This window comes from Trachypithecus francoisi, unplaced genomic scaffold (assembly GCF_009764315.1).
Source record: "Trachypithecus francoisi isolate TF-2019V2 unplaced genomic scaffold, Tfra_2.0 Lachesis_group5, whole genome shotgun sequence".
NCBI classification, from domain to species: Eukaryota; Metazoa; Chordata; class Mammalia; order Primates; family Cercopithecidae; genus Trachypithecus; species Trachypithecus francoisi.
The window spans coordinates 102,338,125-102,358,932 of record NW_022681470.1 but is presented as its reverse complement, the minus strand read 5'-3'; the positions used below and the strand labels follow the sequence as shown (position 1 = coordinate 102,358,932).

The window sequence follows — 20,808 nt, the reverse complement described above, 5'->3', positions numbered from 1 at the left end:
AATAACACCACACATCTACAACCGTCTGATCTATGACAAACCTGATAAAAACAAGAAATGGGAAAGGATTCCCTATTTAATAAATGTTGCTGGAAAACTGGCTAGCCATATGTAGAAAACTGAAACTCGATCCCTTCCTTATACCTTATACAAAAATTAATTCAAAATGGATTAAAGACTTAAATGTCAGATGTGAAACCATAAAAACCCTAGAAGAAAACCTAGGCAATACCATTCAGGACACATGATACCATAAGGACTTCATGTCTAAAACACCAAAAGCAATGGCAACAAAAGCCAAAATTGAGAAATGGGATCTAATTAAACTAAAGAGCTTCTGCACAGCAAAAGAAACTACCATCAGAGTGAACAGGCAACCTACAAAATGGGAGAAAATTTTTGCATCCACCTATCTGACAAAGGGCTAATATCCAGAATCTACAAAGAACTTAAACAAATTTACAAGAAAAAAATCAAACAACCCCATCAAAAAGTGGGCAAAGGATATGAACAGACACTTCTCAAAAGAAGACATTTACGCAGCCAACAGACACATGAAAAAATGCTCATCATCACTGGTCATCAGAGAAATGCACATCAAAACCACAATGAGATACCATCTCACACCAGTTAGAATGGCAATCATTAAAAAGTCAGGAATCATAAGGTGCTGAAGAGGATGTGGAGAAAAAGCAACACTTCTACACTGTTGGTGAGACTGTAAACTAGTTCAACCATTGTGGAAGACAGTGTGCTGATTCCTCAAGGATCTAGAACTAGAAATACCATTTGACCCAGTCATCCCATTACTAGGTATATATCCAAAGGATTATAAATCATGCTGTTATAAAGACCCATGCATATGTATGTTTATTGCGGCACTATTCACAATAGCAAAGACTTGGAGGCAACCCAAATTTCCATCAATGATAGACTGGATTAAGAAAATGTGGCACATATACACCATGGAATACTATGCAGCCATAAAAATGGATGAGTTCATGTCCTTTGTAGGGACTTGGATGAAGTTGGAAACCATCATTCTGAGCAAACTATCACAAGGACAGAAAACCAAACACTGCATGTTCTCACTCATAGGTGGGAATTGAACAATGAGAACACTTGGACACAGGGTGGGGAACACCACACACTGGGGCCTGTCATGGGGTGGGGGGTGGGGGAAGGGATAGCATTAGGAGATATCCCTAATGCAAATGACGAGTTAATGGGTGCAGCACACCAGCATGGCACATGTATAGGATTTGGATACAAATTTCAGGAAGATTTGAAGATAAATCTTAACTATAAAAGTGAGTTATGCCAGAAAGAAGGATATTGTGATAAGGACCAGTCAAATGAACATTGCTTTAGGTGTGCCTGACAAATTTCTATTTCTTGATTACATGATGTATGCCTTATTATATTTTCTTAACCAACTCCTTTATTTTGTTTGGTTTTCTGTATTTGTGTATGTGTGTTTTTTCTTCCGTTTTAAAATTACCATAAGAAAACTAATAAAACACTCAAAAAATGAGGGAAATACTTTATATTTCATGAAAAAAACTTAACATTATAAGTATGTTAACAGCTTTATTTGTAATTGTTTTATTTCCTCTCCTTTACTTCCTCTCCCTCCTCACTTCCCATGTCCAATCTTTCCTCCTCCTTCTTCTTCTTCTGTTTTGAAACTGAGTCTCACTCTGTTGCCCAGGCTGGAGTGCAGTGATGCCATCTTGGCTCACTGCAACCTCCGCCTATCAGGTTCAAGCAATTCTCCTGCCTCAGCCTCCCTAGTAGCTGGGAGTACAGGTGCATGGCACCACACTAGGTTAATTTTTGTATTTTGGGTTACTGGTGTGAGCCACTGCTCCCGGTCCCATGTCCAATCTACCCCAAGGTCTGACCTGGATTATGTAATCACCATGTGGTTTGTTTGTGGTTTTACACAAGTCGAATCCGTGAAGCAGAGTATGTAACACTTCAAGCTCAGTCTGTTGGTTGAAGCAAGTTGTAAGGCAATGTCCCTGGATAAAAGGGGATGGGTAAGAGACTGCACATCATGATAGGAGAATGGCACATGTGTTCAGCAAAGAGAATGGCTGGAAGCTATTTTTACAGATGCACAAATGTACCTGACAAACTATCAGATTGACAAATGTTCAAAAGCTTGACACTATACCCTGCTGGCAAGTTTGGGAGGGAAAAGGCATGTTTGCCAGTGGTGACGAAAAATGTTACAACCTCTATGGAGGGAATCTTGAATATCTAATAAATTTAAAAACACATTTACTCTGTCTTCCAAGTAGTCTTATAAGTAGCTAGGACTCAGGTGTGTGCCACCATACTTAGCTAATTTCCATTTTTTATGTTTTTGTAGAGACAGGGCTTAACTATGTTGCTCAGGCTGGTCTTGAACTCCTGGCCTCAAGGCGACTCTCCTGCCTCAGCCTCTCAAGGTGCTGGGATTACAGGCGTGAGCCACTGTTTCTGGCCTATACTTCTCTTTGACCACAGTAATCCTACTTCTAAAAATTAGCCATAAGGTCTATCAGCAGAATTATCCAACTGAAGAAGTGAGAAAAAAAGAACAAAAAAGAAAAGAAAGAGATCCTCAGGTACTGGAGGAACAATATCAAAAGGTCTAACAGATGTGTAGTTTGGGTCTCAAAATGAGGTGAGAGAAAGAACGGGACTGATTTTTGTTTTTGAGGCAATAATTGTGAAATTATTCAAATTAGGTAAAAAGCTGAAAAATTACAGATTCAAAAAGCTCATGGAACTTCAAGGAGGCTTAAAAACAAAGAAAGTTATATGTAGATGCCTCACAATCAAACTGAAAATTAAGACAAGCGGAAAAAAATTAAATGTAGCCAAAGGATGCAGGACAGAAAACGCTGGTACCTTAGTAGCATCAAGCACACTCGATTTTGATTACTCTCATCGTCCTCAAGTAATACAAACAGGATGATTTGGAGAAATTGTTGATTATGGGACTGAGGCTGGAAATATATAAGACGAACCTGGGGCATCTCATAATGCCAGAGTGAGTTTCCTTTCCCATGAAAAATAGAGTAAAACAAAACAAACACCACGATGGGGCACGTGAAAGGGCCCAGGAGGCAACTGAAAGCGCTTGCGATGGCCAAAACAGCAACAGTTTGAGCAACAAAACAAAGAAGGATCAAACTGTAACCCCACATAGAAAAATAAATATCCAAGATTCCATACTGCTATGAAGAAATAACTGAATACATACATTCATGAGGGGGAGAACAGACACATCTGTGTGGAGTAAGTCCGTATAATTTACACGGATAATCCACCCACAAGGAAGTAGAGCACAAGTTCACACTCCTTCAATGTGGGCAGCACATAGGGACTTTTTCTAAAGAGTGCAGCATGGAAAACGTGAAAAAGCCTGAATTCACAGTGGAGAAGGCTGATGAAGTGGAGCTGGAAGGTCATGAAGGAGGGGAGCCGATGCTTGTATATTTGAGATAAGAACTATCACAAGGACTCCCTAAAACCCACAAGAGATTATGGCACATCCTACATGCTTTACACCATCAGCAGGTCTTACACACTTCGCTCATTCTGCATGGCCACACGTATTTCTATAACTGCATTTTCTTCAAGACTGCAGCATTCCAGATAAAATGTTCTCGCAAGAACACATGCCTAACAATGGCTGTCTGCACCAATAAGCTAATGCCAACTCCTGCAATCAGCTGCTGTGACCAGTACATTCATCTCCAAGCAGCTTCTGTGGACTTCTTTTTCCCTTTAAAAGTTTCCCCTTATCCCAACCGCTCAGGATACACCTGTGACTTGTTATACCTGGTGCATTCCTGATTCCAATCCTTCATTCAAATAAACTCATTGTCTTTTAAGAGCTAATCTCTGCTATTATTTTAGGTTGCCATAGTAAGTCTAGTTCAATAGATAACATATAAATTAATTCAACTATGAACAACTACTTTGGATCTATGTTTCTCCTATTAATGAACATGGTTTAGTGCCACTACCAAGGATTATGAAGTGTTTCATTTGTTTCTCCTCGAAAATATCATTAGGTTTATCACCTGATGTTCTCAATGCTCAAAGCAATGAACATTTTAAACTTAATAAAATTTTCACTCTGAAAGGTCCCTTTTTTTTTCAGTTTAATTCATAAGGTTTAAACAAAAGCATGTCGCTTGGTGGTTTGAAATCCATCCCCCAAACAGAAATAAGAATATACTTTTTATTTAAATTTTTTATTTCATTTAATTTGATGAACTATTATTTGAGTAGATAATTCCAAATTTTACAATAATACGTAGTTCATTATCCAACTTGGATTTTATCTATTAAAGTGAGCACTAGTAAAAAAGATATGATCTATAGGTAAAAACATTTCTCTTTAAACATGTAATATTATACTCTTATTAAAGAAGAACAACATTTAAGTTAATATGCCACACTCCACTGGTCTCAACTAACTTAAAAAATTTAAAAATTAAAAAAAAAGCACTCAAATTGCGAAAAGAAAGTTCATTTAAAAGGTGCTTATCTATACAATGTTATTTATCTGCTGAGTACCCTTAAACAAATCATTTTTCCAGCGGTCCATTATCAACTCTGTTTGCTCATCTAGAAAATGCAGTCATGGTGGGATAGTGTCCTTGTAGAATGATATAAGCACTAAATTCGTTTTTCTGTGTAATGCACCTAGAACAATGCCAAGCATGTTTCAGTGCTTTTAAAACTGTTAGTCCTTTTCATTTCCCATAAAATATTTCCTTGGTAATCGTCCCTTTCCAGGTGATATGTACAAAAGTAATACAAACAGCACTCAGTGGAAGGTCTTTGCAGATGCTTCTTACAATAAATCTGGACTAAAGTCCATGCCTAAGTTCTTACTGAGGAAGGGGACAACGCCAGCCCAGAGCTTCAGTAGAAGCAGACGGTGTGAAGAAAGCTTCTTCCTGCCTTCTCCTCCATTTGCAACAGCAGCTCCTCCAGACTGTCTTCCATGTAGTCTGACTGCTGCAGGCACTGGCAAAGCTCATAGATGAGGAAAGCTCCCAGGGTGGCATCTTCCAGGGTATCTTTGATGTCCATGTTGATCACGTACACAGGCTGCAAGGTCTGCTGTTCTCTGGAACACAGATCTTCCACCACTGTGTCATAGACACTCTCCTCACAGGTGAAGATGACATCAAACAAATCAGTGCACTCCTGAAATCTTTCTGGACAGGGCTTGATTCTCTCATTTCTTCCCAAGATGTGTAAGATTCCATTGTGGGTGTAACATTCTCTATTTTTCCTGAGGAGGTCATTGTACATCTCCTTATATGTTGTTGCAAAATCATAAACTACAGGACGACCGGATCTTGGTCCTGGTAGCCTCACGTGAGATTCAGTTCCGAAAGACCAGACACTCAGCCCTTTTCTCCTGAGGATGCTGTGGGTCTCCATGCTCCTGCTGATGTTGCTCACACACACCACAGCCACCCTGAGTGAGGAGGAGAGCATGATGGCAGCCACTGGGAACCAGAGAGACACAGCCGCCTCAGCTGCAGCACGGACTCTGAGCCAAGGAGACGACCACCTATACCCAGGTCTTCCAAATGAGCTAATGTGGAGGCACAGGAGGCAGGTTGATATTGAGTCACCTTAAATAATGGGTGGAGACTTCATGACTTCTGGATTGATTAGGTTGTGATAATGGACTCCTAACTCATCACAAGAACCATCAAGATGATTAAATTACCTCAAGCAGTAACTCTCAACAAAGGTGGCACCACCCAGTCCGGATTCATTTAAAATCTGGAGTTTGCTCTGTTGGTTCTACTAGTGAATGGGGGCTGCTATTGACAATGGTCAAGACAATTAAGCTTCCTGCAAGCATGTCATAGGACTCTCCAGGGACCTTCAGACAGTAAATTGGATGATAAACATGCTGACAATTTCCAAGGCCGCACCCTATTTAATGATAAATTACAAGTATTGTTGCTTGTTTTAATTTCATAATGTTCAAGAAGTGCAGTTGCATAAATCACAGGACCACTGTATATAGCTTTGTCCAGAAACTCACAAATTTTTTTCACCAATACAAAAAGAATCCCATTCTGAACAACATATCTGCTTATGCTATTTTAAGAGTTATTGAACACTACATTTTTCTGCATTTGATATTATTGAACTCATAATGATTCTTCAAGGAATGCAGGAATTGATGCAATCCTCTGCCTCCAAGTACAGCTGTGTTTGAGCTTTTCTACACTTAAATGCAATGTTTAGAATTTTTTTAGTAGTTGTATAATTTATTAAGAAAATAAAAGAGATTTTAAAATTATGAATGGGGTTTCAAAAAATAAGATAATCATGTCACTTTTGAATTGATTGGATTATGATAATGGACTGCTACTCACAAATACAATCAAAATGATTAAATTCCTAATTCAGTAACTCTCCACACAGGTGGCCCCACCCAGTCAGGACTGATTTATAGGTGAGCTCACCCTCACCTCACCCAGCCCAATTTTACTTGTTTTTATTAATCTTTCTTAAATGTGTGTATAGCTCACATTCATTTCAGTATAAATCAGATCAGAGACATCACTTTTGTCCCTGGTGCAGGGACAAAATCTATCTTTGAAGCAACATACTGTATTTTTCTATGTCCCTCTTACGATGATTCTTACATTGCAAATACAGCAGGTTCTCAAATAACATCTTTTTTTTTTTTTTTTTCATTTTTTGAGACACAGTTTTGCTCTGTGAACCTGGCTGGAGTGCAGTGGTGCCGTCATGGCTCACTGCAGCCTCAAACTCCCGGGCTCAATCAGTCCTCCTACTTCAGCGTCCTGAGTAACTGGAACTACAGGTATGTACCACCATGTCTGGCTAACTTTTTTTTTTTTGTAGAGGATGGGGTTTCACCATGTTACCCAGGCTGGTCTCAAATTCCTGGGCTTAAGTGACCCACCCACTTCAGCCTTCCAAAGTGCTGGGATTATAGGCATGAGCCACTGTGCCCAGCCTCAAATAATATCATTTTATTATAATATTAATTTAAAAAATTGACTTCTGGCAGGCCAATGTCTGCGTGGGGTTTGCATATTCTCCCCATGTCTGTGTGGGTTTTCTCTGGATACTCTTGTTTCCTCCCACATCCCAGAGATGTGCAAATTAGATGAACTGACATCTCTATGGTCCCAGTGTGAGGGTGTGCCCTATGCCCCGGATGGGGTCCTGTCCAACATTGGGTCCTGCCTCGCACCTAGAGCTGCCAAGATAGGTTCCAGCCACCTGCCACCCTGAACTGGAATCATCAGGTTGGAAAATGAGTGAATGAATACAAATTATTGAAAAATAAAAATTCCTAAAACATGCAGTAATCATACAAATGCAAGACAATAACGATGAGAGTACAAAATAGATCAACCAGCCTGCAATGTCTGTCATTATTGATTTTTTAATTGTGTAGTAGTAGGAGGTGCTCCTTACAATTTTTTCTTTGCAAACATTTATTCCTTGGTTTAACTTACCACAACTGCAACCACCATCACCCACTGATTCACCAAAAATTAGGTGAATAATAATCTTACAAGGTTTTATTAGGCTTTCTTAATTGTATGTACAGCTCACATTTGTTTCTAAGTTTAATATTCTAAATGTGCTGAATCTTTATTTAGAAATTTGGTGATGTTTTTGTGACTCTTGTTCATATCAATTAGCCTATGATAAAATTAATTTTATTATACATCATTTCACTTGAAGTCATCGTTTTGGGTTTGGTGGCTCACGCCTGTAATCCCAGCACTTTTGGAGGCTGAGGCGGGGGAGATCCAGAGTTCGAGAACAGCCTGGCCAACATGGTGAAACCCTGTCTCTACTAGAGAAATACAAAAAAATGTGCCGGACATGGTGGCGGGTGCCTGTAATTCTGGCTACTCCAGAGACTGAGGCAGGAGAATTGCTTGAACCCGGGAGGCGGAGGTTGCAGTGAGCACACATCATGCCATTGCACTCCAGCCTGGGCAAGAAGAGCTAAACTCCGTCTCAAAACAAACAAACAAACCACAAACAAATTAGGAAACACCTTAAAGTTTCTCAAAGTGTGTTCTTAGACTAGCAGCATTAGCATTAATTGGGAACTTGTAAAAAATGAAAATGTAGACCCCAAACCAGTGAATCACAAAGTCTAGTGGTGAACCCCAGAGGTTTGTGTTCTTTTCTTCCCATTTCCATGAATTGTTCAGGTTCACATAAGTGATAATGTTTGGAAAGTCTTCTCTCAAGTAGGTTTCTCTGTGGGGAACACAGGAGATAAACTGTCTGAATTGCTGTGTATCTTTCCTTCACCCTGACACAGGGGCCACATCGTGGCTGGGTACAGGATTGCTGGGCTGTAGTCCTTTCTCTCAGTAGTCCTTAACTGCCGTGCCACTGTCTGTTCCAGCGCGAGAGATAAAAAGTCTAATTCCAGCATCATTCTTCTTCTGTAGATAAGATGCTCTTTTTAATTGGATGTTTGTAAAATTTTTCTTTCTCCTTAGTGTTCAAAATTTTTACCAGCAGATGCCTCAATGTTTCTTATTTCTCTTCACTCTAGTCCAGTATTTCTCCATTTTTTCATCAATCCCCACTTACGGAGCCTTTTTAGACACTTTTTCCTAATTGCCGTCTCATACAATTTTAACAGCACAGGTATATTGTATATTTGTTTATGTACTGTATTTGTGCTTTGTACATAAAGAGAGTGAGATTTTTATTCACTCCCCCAAGAATCAATATTTGCCCCATTAGGGACAATATCACCCCCTTTTCATCTCTGTTGAGAGAGCATGGTTTAACCTGAAACAGTGAGCCTTTTATTACAGTTCAAGGAATAATCTACTATTCTTGGTTTAATTATTGTCTTCTCTCCATTAATACCTTTTACTGCTTGTGACACTTTGCTATTCTTGATTTATCCTCCAAGTCCCTTATCTTTTCCTCATGGTTTCTTATATTTTTGCTTCCTGTTTTAAAATATTTGTGAAATCAAATTTGGATCTCAAGAAAGACCATCCTGTCTCTCAATTCACTCACTACATTATTTATTAGTTTGGCCTCAGAAAGCATGGCCCCCTTGAATTTTTTTAATGGGGCTGTTTTTTTCTTGTAAATCTGTTTAAGTTCCTTATAGACGCTGAACCCAAGAGAATCCCTGAGGGGTACCTGAAAAGGTTTGGATGCCTTACCAAATGGCCCTGAGCAGTGGAGAGAAAAACAAAAATGCATTTAGCCTCCAGCAGCTTCAGTGCCAATTTCCTTGAAGGTCTGTAGAACACACCTGGCTGTGTGTGTGCTGGTCATTCTGGTTAGTCATAACCCTGCATTTCACCCTTTCAAATCACACAATGAAGCCATACCATGGGTTCCTGGGCAAATAAAGAGAACGAGGGTGAGCTTCCCAGAAAATTTATCTCCTACTCAGCTCAAAAAGTAGAAATCTACTATCCCACATCCCCAGATTTAACTGTCTCTCCCTCCTTTTTTATCCATCTTTCCATTAAATCACATCCTTTTTTCCTTTATTCTTCCATCTCCTTAGCTTCCCCTTCCCTACATCTCCCCTTTTATCACTGGTCCCCACATTCCTCTCAATTTCCCTGAGGAGGGGAGGCCAACAAAGACAAGTTTGGGGACTTCAGTGATGACATAGTCATTAACTAACCAAAGAAGCAACGGTCGAAAAAACACTTTCAGGGGGATTAGGGACAGAGTTTAACTGAAGTGGGTGAAGAGGTTGCTGTGGGTCCAGAGTGTGGGAAGGGAAGCTGTCTCCCTCTAGACCTGGGTATATCTCAGCCACGGTGAGGGTCACACTCAACATCAAGATGGCTTCTTTCTTATACAGAAAACTTACGAATGGTTAATCAGTTGAATTTGATTACCACAACGGAGACAGTTTCAAAGTTCACTCTGAACGGAAAAAGGGAAAACATTCTGGCCCAGATGAAAAGGCTTCTGCCACCTCAGAACACCAAGGGACAGATGACCAGCACCAGCATCAGGGTGGAATTGCACTAGGCCAGTGGGGTAGAGTGAAAAATGGAACATCCCTCCTGCCCCATCCACTGAAAAAAATGCAAGAGCCAGTACCTGTCCTGCTCTTGTAAGGCATGCCCACCATCCATATGTTTATGACAAATAGCATGGGAAGGATAGGAGGGTGGCGGAATCTGGAACAAGAGCCTTTCCCCCTGGTTTTTCAGCTGAGTGAAACCCCACTCTTATTGACCAATGAGGGCAATGTTCAAAGAGAAGTGATAGGAAAGGTTATACCTCCAATGGGCAGTGAGGGGTGATCACAGAAAGAGAGGAAGAAATTGGATGGGCCAGCAGTCTCAACTGGAAAAGAACGAAGGACTCGGAGTGTTGCCGCCAACAAAATGCACCATCCGTTCTTACAACTGAGGGTGCCAGGCAGGCAGATCTCCTGCACCAAGCAAGCCTCGCTGTACCTCACGCGATGCACCACACGGGGGCAGCAAGTCTCAGAGGGAAAAGCAAGGAATCCTGACCCAGTGGGGATTTTTGCCTCCCTTTCCACCACCTAGGTGGCTCTGCAGGGTACCTGGCAAAGGAATGAATGAAAACACAGGCAATTGCTCAGTCACCAGCTTAATGGCTAGGTGTATATGAGTACAGAGAATGGAGCTGAGCTGAAGTCTCTGGGAAAAGCCACAGGAACCAGTGGGGCTTGAATGAGGCCTTGAATTCCTCGGTGCAGGCAATGGGCACAGCCTGGGCAGTGGTGCAGAGAAAGACGAGGGGCATGAGGAGGACCACCCGCCTGCTAGGAAGTGTGTATGGAGGGCAGATGAGGAACTCAGGTGCCAGACTCAGGTTTTCACCACCTGACAGCCAGGCTCTGAGGGCCAGAATGGGGCTGGGAACCTGTGATGGCCTGCTGAGAACTGGCAGCCAGAGGCCAACTCTTATGTGAAATCTCTTGATTTCTAAATATCAGCGACTAACTCTAAATTTTAAGAAACAGCTCAAAGACCTGCTCCAAGAGAGGAATGCGTGGGCTAATATTCAAAATGTATGTGTAATATTTTATTTCTTAAAACATAGGTGGTGAGGTGTCAGCAGCAAATCTGTTCATTCTTGGTGATAAGTCCCAAATATACATTATTATATCACATTGTCAGTTTTTCTGTATATTTAACATAGATGATAATTTTTTAATAAATTAAATTTGGTGGGGAAAAAAATCATGCAAACTAACAAAACACATTCACAGGCTGGACCCAGGACCCAGGATTAAGACCTCCGATTTTCCATTTCTGCTCCCAATCTAGTGGTCCAGTGGGGGAGATAAAATACGAGATCTATTGGGTGCTGTGCACAGTAAATGTGTAGAGTGCCATAGAAAGGAAAGTGCTTCTGAAGGATCCATTCCCACAGGGGATTCATGGGGTCCTTGCATTTCGGCTGGATAGCAAAAGATGGGTAGGATTTCAACAGACAGGAATGTAAGTGAAAGTATTCCAGGAGGAGGCAATGCAGTCTGCAAAGAACCAAGTGAGGAAGGGGTCAATTTTGGGCAACAATGAGACCAGACCAGAAAGCCCAAGGCCAGGGGAGAAGTGGAAGATACACCTGGAAAAAAATGATGGGCACAGGCAGGATCATCTGGAGTCACCCCTGGAGATACCCTGCCTGATTCCTTCCTTGCCCTCAGAGTAGGAATTCCGTGCCCCATCCCTCCTAAAGACGACTTGACATTCAATTAGTTCACACATACAGCATGCCTCATGTTCTCTCAAAAATTGGACTCTACGGGAAAAGAAAGTCTCCTTTAGCAATGAATATTGATGGTGATGCAAAAAGCTGGGACATCATTCACTATGAATGGGAATTGTTCAGCTGTCCCTGGAAGATTACCTTGGCACCATTTTGTAGGAGGGACTGAAAGAGATGAACAGGATATTTCAAAAATCTAGGTAAGAAATGAAGGCCTGATTTATGTGTTGGTAACAAAACGGAAGACAGGGGCAACTGAGGAAGGCCTGAGGCAGAATGGCTGCTAGTTTAGACAGCACTGGGTGTGGGCACAGAATTCCCGTGCACCCACATTTTCAAGCCGGACACCTGGATGGCAGCCCCGGACTCCTTCCACCTATCATTCAGCTCTACCAACTTTACCTCCACAACACCTCTTGCATGTGTCCTCTTCCTCCCTGGTAACATCATTCCGACTTTTACCCCCCACAGGCCTCCTTGTCTTGGAGAGTCACCCATGAAACCTATCCTCAGCAGTGTTGCCAGAGTGCTCTCCAAACTAGTCTCACCATGTCACTCCCTTCCTTAAAACCAACCACTGAGGGAGCCCCAGGACTGTCAGGATGAGCCTGAGCGCCTTAGCATAACATAGAGGTCCTCTGAAACCCTGGACCCTGCCTGACACTCCAGACTAATTCTCACCAATCCCTGCCCTATCCCCAGATTCTCCTACTTTGTGCCTCAACAATTTTCCAAACTCAGTGCTTCCGGAATGCAGCATGCTTTTATATCCACCCAGGCCGGTGCATGGTTTTCCTTCTGCTTAAAGGGTGCCCAGCTCTCCTGCCAGCACATCCTTCCCAGCTCCTTATTTACTATCCAATACAAGAGGCTGTATCTCATTTTACAGCCTCTGTGTCTTGTGCATATCGAGTTGCACTCTCACTAATTTTTCATTTATATATCCTATTTCGCAGCCCTACACTGCCATGTCCTGAGGACAGTAACTCACCATGTCATCTCTTTGTCCCCAGTGACTGACACAAGATAGACACATGGGCTGATGGAGGGATGGATGGATGGATGGATGGAAGGATGAAACACAAGCAAACTCAACTGTTACAATGGAGAGAGGAGGGGATAGAGAGTCAGGGAGTCAAATGCTTTGAATGACATAGTAAGAAAGAATTCACAGACGACTTTTCAAAGTGTCCATGAACCTGAAGAAGCTAGACCATCATAAAGAGATACAGGAGAAACAGAAGGCGCATGGAGGGTATGGGGCTGAGAATGAACTTATTTGTGTGATATGAAGAGTGAATGTGGTTGTGAGAGGCCTACCAGCAGGGAAAGGGAAAGGCTGATGAAAGCGAAGCCAGCTGCCAAGGTTATAAAGGGACTGGGAATTAGATCCAAAACCTGAAATGGTGCAAGGCCCAGATCATATTTATACTATAAAACAAAGAAAATCTGTTTTAAAAATTAAATTCAGAAGAGAATCTCCCACTCTTAGACAACTCAGGTGAGGGTCACTCAACATCTCCGGCTACATGTTCTTCTTGAGACATCAAGAGACTCTGGTGGCAATTTGGAGGGAGTTTTTTGGATTTTTATGTTTTGTTTTGTTTTTTTATCATGGCCCAAGATGCTACCCAAGGCTAATGAGCCGGGAGTGGAGTCGGTGATCTCAGGCATGAAGGAGGTTCATTATGAGGAAGTGAAGAGGGAAGGCTAGATGAACAGAAGAAAGTGGCTTGGCCACTCTGTCCCCAAAAGCATGGGGCAGTGGGGTCAGTTGCAGACTCCAAAACAGTCAGTAATCTGTTCTGGAAACCTGAAGCTCCCTATTGAACTGCGCGATCTTTCTTCAAGAAATGGAAGAACCAGCACTAGCGTGGAAGAAGTCAGTCCTTCTTCCTAAACAGATACTGGCGACAGAGGAGTGGGCATGAGGTGGGCTGTGGGACTACTGTCATCCTAGCAGGAGCCCTGGCCACTGAGGTAGGAATACCCTTCTCATGAGCCCGGCCCTAACTCCTTCCTACATCAGCTGGAGTCTCTCTAGTCCCTGGTGTAGCTCTGAGCAGGGCAGTTCTATGGGCACATTGCCTGTGCCAATAACAGGCCCTGTGCTTGGCTTAAGGGGCTGTCATGGGACCCCATATTTTTGTTGCAAAATACCTATTGCCTGACCTATGGTGGATAAATGGAAAAGGCTCCCTGGTTCCTCAAGGGCAGATCAATGTCTTTGTGGAGTTGGGATGTTAGAGCTAAAGAAGGCTCCATCAGCCATGGTGGGACACACCTGTAGTCCCAGCTACTAGGAGACTGAGGCAGGAGGATCACTTGAATCCAGGAGTTTAAGGCCAGACAAGACCTCATCTCTAAAATTTTTAATAAATTGAAGTTAAAGAAGGATCTAGAGATCTTTACTCCAGCTTTTAACTGTGGGCTCCTTTCCTTCTTTCATTTTACTAATGAGAAAACTGAGGCCTGGGAAGTGAGATGACTTTCCCGACATTCACCTTGACCACTGTCTGTAATGGTGACCTAGGATTTGCTACTTTTAAGGTGAAAAGGTGGGTGAAGGCATAGAACTAGGAGGTTGCCCTACCAACATATTTATAAAGGGATTTTTAAAAAAAACGGATGGGAGACATTTGAAATGAGGGCAGAGGGCAGGTTTAACCAGAAGTCAGCCGTCTAAGCCATTTGTCTGGCCCATACAGTCCAACCTCCTGTAGGAACAACAGCTTGAGGAACGTGGGTGCTGTATGAATGGAGACAAGCAGGTGCTTCATGGTACAGAAATAAAAGTAGCTGGCAGTGAGAGGGACTAAGGAAAAGGGGAGACAAGGGCAAAAACAAGCAAGTATTCTTTCATTTTAGAAACAGAGTATTTCTACAAATGAGAGTGGGGGTGCACATCTCGAGTTCTCACTTCAATTTTGCCATCGAAGTGAAGCTAATCTCCTCACCTGCCTGGGTCTGTTTTCTTTCCCGCAAAATGGTTATGGCTCATTTCTAAGGTCTGTTGCCAGTGACTTTGGGCTGTAAAAGTGTAAGATGATTTGCATCCTCTGGCACCTGCACACTTCCGCAGCTAAACTTCATAATAACACAAGACTCTATGTGCTTACTTGTTTGTGTGAAGCTGAAGCTGTTTGAGAAAGTGGTTTCCCAGCCTTTCCCTGGCTCTAGTGGCACCTGGCACCTCACTGGGAAAGGGGCATCATACCTCTCCGAGGGTTGTAAAGGATCAAGAAGTGGGGCCAAGAAGTGTGGCCGATTCCCTCCCTCCCTGATATCTGATGACCACTGAACTGCAGAACTTAGTGATGACTTAAATAAGGCCTTTTGTCTTTATGTTAATCTACGGATGGTTCACAAGTAAGTTTCAAAACTCTTAGACAATCACTAGACATAAAAGTGTGCAGAGCCAACAGAGACAGTACCTACTGAAGAGGAAACAGAAACCCAGAAAAGTCATGCGTTGCTCAAGACCACTGCCAGTTCATGCCAAAGCTCTGTCCTGCAAACTCCACGCACAGCACACCCTCAAAGGAGAAGCAGAACTAGTTCCTTCTTTCTTCCTGTTCTCAGGAAAGGGAGGCCATGCCTTGTGACTCCCTCATCACCCTGCCGCAGGAGCTGGAAATCCCAGAGGACACAGGCCACATGTACTGCAACTTCCTCTCCTCCTCCTAGGCTCCTAGGAGCTGGGACACAAGACTTTAGGACGCCCCTCAGCAGCTCCTTCTCTGCAGCACTGGGCACAACCACCTGGTAACCACCTTACCTCCTAACATTCACACAAGCCCCTGAATTTTACAAGAGCCTTCATGTTTGTCATTTTGTTTGATTTCCCCACACCTTACACCTGCATCTTTCCACTGCACAGATGAGGACAAGATCAAGAATACCTATAGGGCTTGGTCTAGGCTGCAGCAGCACTGAACAGTGGCTGTGTGAGTCCAGGGAATCTCAGGCTGTGAAGTCATGTCTGTGATTTCCACCAAATCTACTAACTTCAACACAGAAATCAGCAGAGCTACTTCACCTGAAACCTTGAGGTAACCCTCATTTCAGACATTCGCTAACGCTACCCTTGACAAGAGACATGTCTAGCCAGATCCTTTTCCAGCCCCTTGACAAAGTGAATTAGCTTTTCCAAGATTACACATTGTTCCTTCCCTCACCCAACAAAGCCAGCTAAAGTGGACATTGCCTGATTTGCAGCAGTGGTGGGGACCCTGACTTATAGTTGCAAAGTCCTTGGCAGAGAATCTGCTTAACACTGAGCCTTTGCTGAATGCACCTTCGTGCCCTAGCATAACATGTGAAGCCTTGACATGAAGTTCCCCTCTGTCCACCTCCCACCCCCTGCAGCCCCAGGGGCCAAATCCTTAAAGTCATACTTACAGTTGGCAAAATAATTCACCCCAAGGAGATTGGGCAGGCAGGAAACAAAATCAGCCTTCACCTTCGCCCTTAAATGATGTTGGAATGTGTAAGCATCTCTAGCTCTCTCACATCTGTCTCTCTAGCACTGAGCACTATGCCTGGAACATGCCCACGCAGCTGAGGGGTGAACTTCCCAGGGTCTCTGCTCTTAATGAGTCACAGCCTTGGGGCTGGGGAAGGCCAGCCCTTCACAGATGGCATCAGAACACCCAGGCAGAACCACTCCCTACTTCAGCCCTTGATGCTTTCAGAAAAGCATCTCAGTGGAGTGTCTTCAGTGAATAAAAAGAATGCATGGAACTGCCTCCAGTGCATCCATGGTCTCCAGGAACAGGAGTCTGTCAATTCTTTTACTTGTGATGAACATACTTCAAATATATGTGTGGGAATGCCAGCTTGAACACCACACACACACTTATACCTTTTTCAAACTTCTTAAACAGAGGGAAACGTGGTATATGGAACAACTTGCCACCCACCTCACTGGCTTCCAAAGCTGAACATTCCTGGCTGCTAGAATGAGGCAGGGCACTGGCTGGCTGCAGACAGCACTGAGAAAAGTGGCCTGGATCTCACAGGAGCAGCTGGAAATTGAAACCCATTGGAATATGCTTTGGGTTAGTGAACATGACCTTAAAACCACAGTCTGGCAGCAGAAAACTGCAATCTACAAGGTACTTGCAGCTGTGATAGGGAGACAGTGGAGCAATCACCAGGCAATTCATGCTGGAGACTGGCCAGGTGTGCTCCTCCCCTCCCACCAAGGGCAGAGAGGATGGAAATTATGTGATTGCCAAGGGCAGCTGAGAAAACAAGTCATGCCTGGGGTTTTATTTGTTAAGTGAGCTGAGTTGGGGGAATGAAGATCTGAGAGAAAGGGAAGAAGGCAGACTGTGAGTGGTGAAGACGGTGAAGGCCAGCAGCAGCCTTCCACACCTATTCCATTGTCATCTGATGGACAGCCAAGACAGGCACTTTTCCTGGCTCTTACTTATGGTATTGTCTTCACTATTTGGAGCAGTTGTGTGAAAGGTGGGCCTACCAGAAGCAGACAAAGCCTGATGCCCCTTGCACTGCCCTTTGCCTCCATAATTCTGGGGGAGGAGAGAATTTGAGCCTTATATGTTATACTTACTGTAATCCCGAAGAAAGAAAGGGGGTCCCTAATTGGTCCTACAGAGTTCTCACCCTCTTTGCCCATTAAAATCACCCAGGGAGTTTCTACAAAATTACAGGTACTTAGGCCTCACTTCAACTAATTGCTCTCTACATTTAAAAGACAAACAGAAAAGCTCTCCAAGGTTAAGAAAATCTGTAGCTTAAACTAATCAAACCTCAAGAATTCCACGCAATCAGGTACAGTTTCTTTAATTGGAATGTGGGCAGAGGCTCACACACGTCCAAGTTAGAGATAGCTGGGCACAAAGTCTTATGTCTATAATTCCAGCACTCTGGGAGGCCAAGGCAGGAGGATCACTTGAGCCTAAGATTTCAAGACCACCCCGGGCAACATAGGGAGACCCCATCTCTACAGAATTAAAAATTTGTTAAATGCCTAGCCAGGCACGGTGGTGCATACCTGTCATCCTAGACACTCCTGAGACTGAGGTGGGAGAATCTCTTGGTCTGGGAAGTTGAGGATTGCGCCACTGCACACCAGTGCTCTGGGTGACAGAGCAAGACCCTGTCTCCAAAAAACAAAAAACAAAAGAATGTTAGAGGAAAAAAAAAATCTCTCTCTAAATGAACACCAGGAGCACTGGCTTTTCCCATGATCTCTCTTGCTGCTTGCCACATTCTGTTCTCCATACAACAGCCTGAGAGACGTTTTAAGTAAACTCAAATCCTATGTCTCACCTATATACAACCTTTCTGGGGTTTCCCATTCCATTTATGACAGACTCTAAACTGATCTCCAGCTCTCCCGGATACTGCATGATCTGCTCATCCTTCCAGCTCGTGTCCTCATTACACTTCCTTTAACTCACAGTGTCCCAGCCCAATTGGCCTCCCTGCAATTCTGTAAACACACAAGACTTTCTTGCCTCTGGATCTTCACATTTATCACTCCCTTTATATAAAATGATGTTCCTCATCTGCTCATGGTTGGCTCTCTGTTGATACGTAGATCTCAGCTGAACTGTCACTGCCCTAATGAGAAGAGATATCCCTGACCATCCTCTCCCGAATAGGCTCTGCTTCATGCATCACATCACACTGTTTCTCTCCTCCTAGCTGTTAAAACTATCATAGAAAATAAAGTCTATTTTAAAAACTAAATGAGATAATATATGTAAAGCACCTGATACATAGTAAAGGACTCAATTAACATGTTAGATCTCATATGTAGAGCTTTCTATGTGCAAGGAGATGTCCCATATGACCTCTTGGTCTAATCTCAACTGATTATTCCTTAAAATAAGTATCTGGGTGAACTTGCTGGGTCAACTGTGTGAAAGTTTAAAATATTTTGTCAGATACTCACCAGATGTTTGTGTTAACTTACACTTCCATGAATAACACACCTGTCTCCCCACATCTTCACCAACACTTAGTAACTTCGGTGAATCTAATATTTGCTAAACCACTCGTAGTTTTCAAACTGAGTTTAATGAAGGGATAATGTTCTTTGTAATGCAAGAGAAATCCCCAAGAAAAGAAAGCAGCTTGTTAAAAGTATGTCAGTCTACCTTTTTTCTTCTTAAACGTTGGAGTTCCAAGAACTCTTGACTTGATTGGCACAAAGTTCCAGTTTCATCTGAAGACCCAACTGGGGAAATATCTACTTTCAAGCTCACTTACATAGGTGTTGGAAAATTCACTTCCTCGAAGCTTATTGAACTGGGAACCTCAATTCCCCTTTGACAGTTAGCTGCCCTCAGTTCATTATTATATTGTCCTGTCTAGCACGGCAGCTTGTTTCATCCAGCGCAATGAAAAAGAGGAAGTGTAAAACAAGATGGAAGTCACAATCATTTCTAACCTAATCATTGAAGTAACATTCCATCATTTTTGTCCGATTATACTGATTAAAAGCAAGTTACTAGGTTCAGCCCACACACAAGGGAATGTGTACCAGGAAGCAGAGATCACTGGACTCACCTTAGAGGCTGGCTACCATACCATCATTGTCAGACTCCAGAGGAAATGGTTGAGTGACATCTATCTGACCTCCCCCCAAAAATAATTGACAAACAGAGGATTCACTAAGAAATAAAAAAAGAGATTTTGCTAAAGCCTTCTCCTTTCTCACTTTGAAGATCTTGCCTGGAAAGACAGCCAAGTTGAGCTCATATAACCCAAAAACTCTGGCCCTAGTTCTCCCTGTATGGTGGAGGGGATGGCCCATTGTTCCTTCTGGAAACTGGCTCTTCAAGTACATTTCAGACACCTGGGATCCTACTCACATCTGTGCTACAGATGGGAAGAAAGTTGCATCTCCTTGGCAAACAGCTTTGGCCTGGGCAATGATTCCAGCCTCTCATTAGTATGGGAAACTTTCCAGTATTTTCTTTTTTGTGGTCATTGTTCTCTTCTATTTCCTTCTGTGTATTAGTCCATAAGCACTAGGTTTCAAAAGCACTAAGACATTCTAGAGTCTCGATTGTTCACTCATCCTTCCACTTCTTTATTCAATAAACATGTATTAAGTTCCTATGATGTGTCAGATGTGCAAATTTTTATGGTAATAAAAAGATGTATGAGATATAGACACTTCATTTTGTCACTCAACAATGTTTGAACATTGCTCTGTACAAGGTGCTAAGGATCAATAAAGGAGTAGTACAGTTTAAGACAACAAAACAGGCCGGGCGCAGTGGCTCATGCCTGTAATCCCAGCACTTTGGGAGGCCGATACGGGTGGATCATGAGGTCAGGAGATCGAGACCATCCTGGCTAACACGGTGAAACCCCGTAACTACTAAAAATAGAAAAAATTAGCCGGGCGAGGTGAACCTGGGATGCGGAGCTTGCAGTGAGCCGAGATCGCCCCACTGCACTCCAGCCTGGGCAACAGAGCAGACTCTGTCTCAAAAAAAAAAAAAAGCACAACAGAAACAAACTCTTCACTCCACTGGCTGTAACATCTTTTTACTGAGCTCTTCATGGTACAATTTCTTGAACAGGTGTTGTTTTTAAGGGTCACTCTCTCCACATTTTTCTTCTCTTCCTCAACACACAAATGAATTGTGTGTTGGACTTTCCAGTTGAACTTTCAACCCAACTATTTGTGTAAATTTCTCTTACAAATCACTTACAATTTTGCCAAAACCAATAATCAATTATTTTACTATTGCATTTGATGCGTCAGCAGCATCCGACACAGTGGACCAAACTCTTCTTGAAACACTTTCTTCACCTTTTACAAGGCCATCTCCTCCTAATTTTTCTCCTTCCTGCCACCAACTCCTACTCAGCATATTTATCTGTCCCCTCCTTCTCTGTTCAGTTTCAAAATGTTGATATGTGTATTCCAGGATTCAGTCCAGAAACTTTCCCTGTTATCCATGAATATTCTTACCCTAGCTTATTTAAACTACTCCTGTGCCTTTAAAACTTATTCTATGCTACTCATGT

The 20,808-nt window shown here is 42.7% G+C and overlaps 1 protein-coding gene across 1 annotated transcript; it reads right to left on the bottom strand.

Annotated features, from left to right (window-relative positions):
* Nucleotides 1–4,932: 4,932 nt before the first annotated feature.
* On the bottom strand, nucleotides 4,933–5,537 carry LOC117074338 (RNA polymerase II subunit A C-terminal domain phosphatase SSU72-like). Its single transcript, XM_033195682.1, has one exon. It carries the CDS (start codon nucleotides 5,515–5,517, stop codon nucleotides 4,933–4,935), a length of 585 nt encoding a protein of 194 aa, XP_033051573.1. The 5' UTR covers nucleotides 5,518–5,537.
* Nucleotides 5,538–20,808: the final 15,271 nt, after the last annotated feature.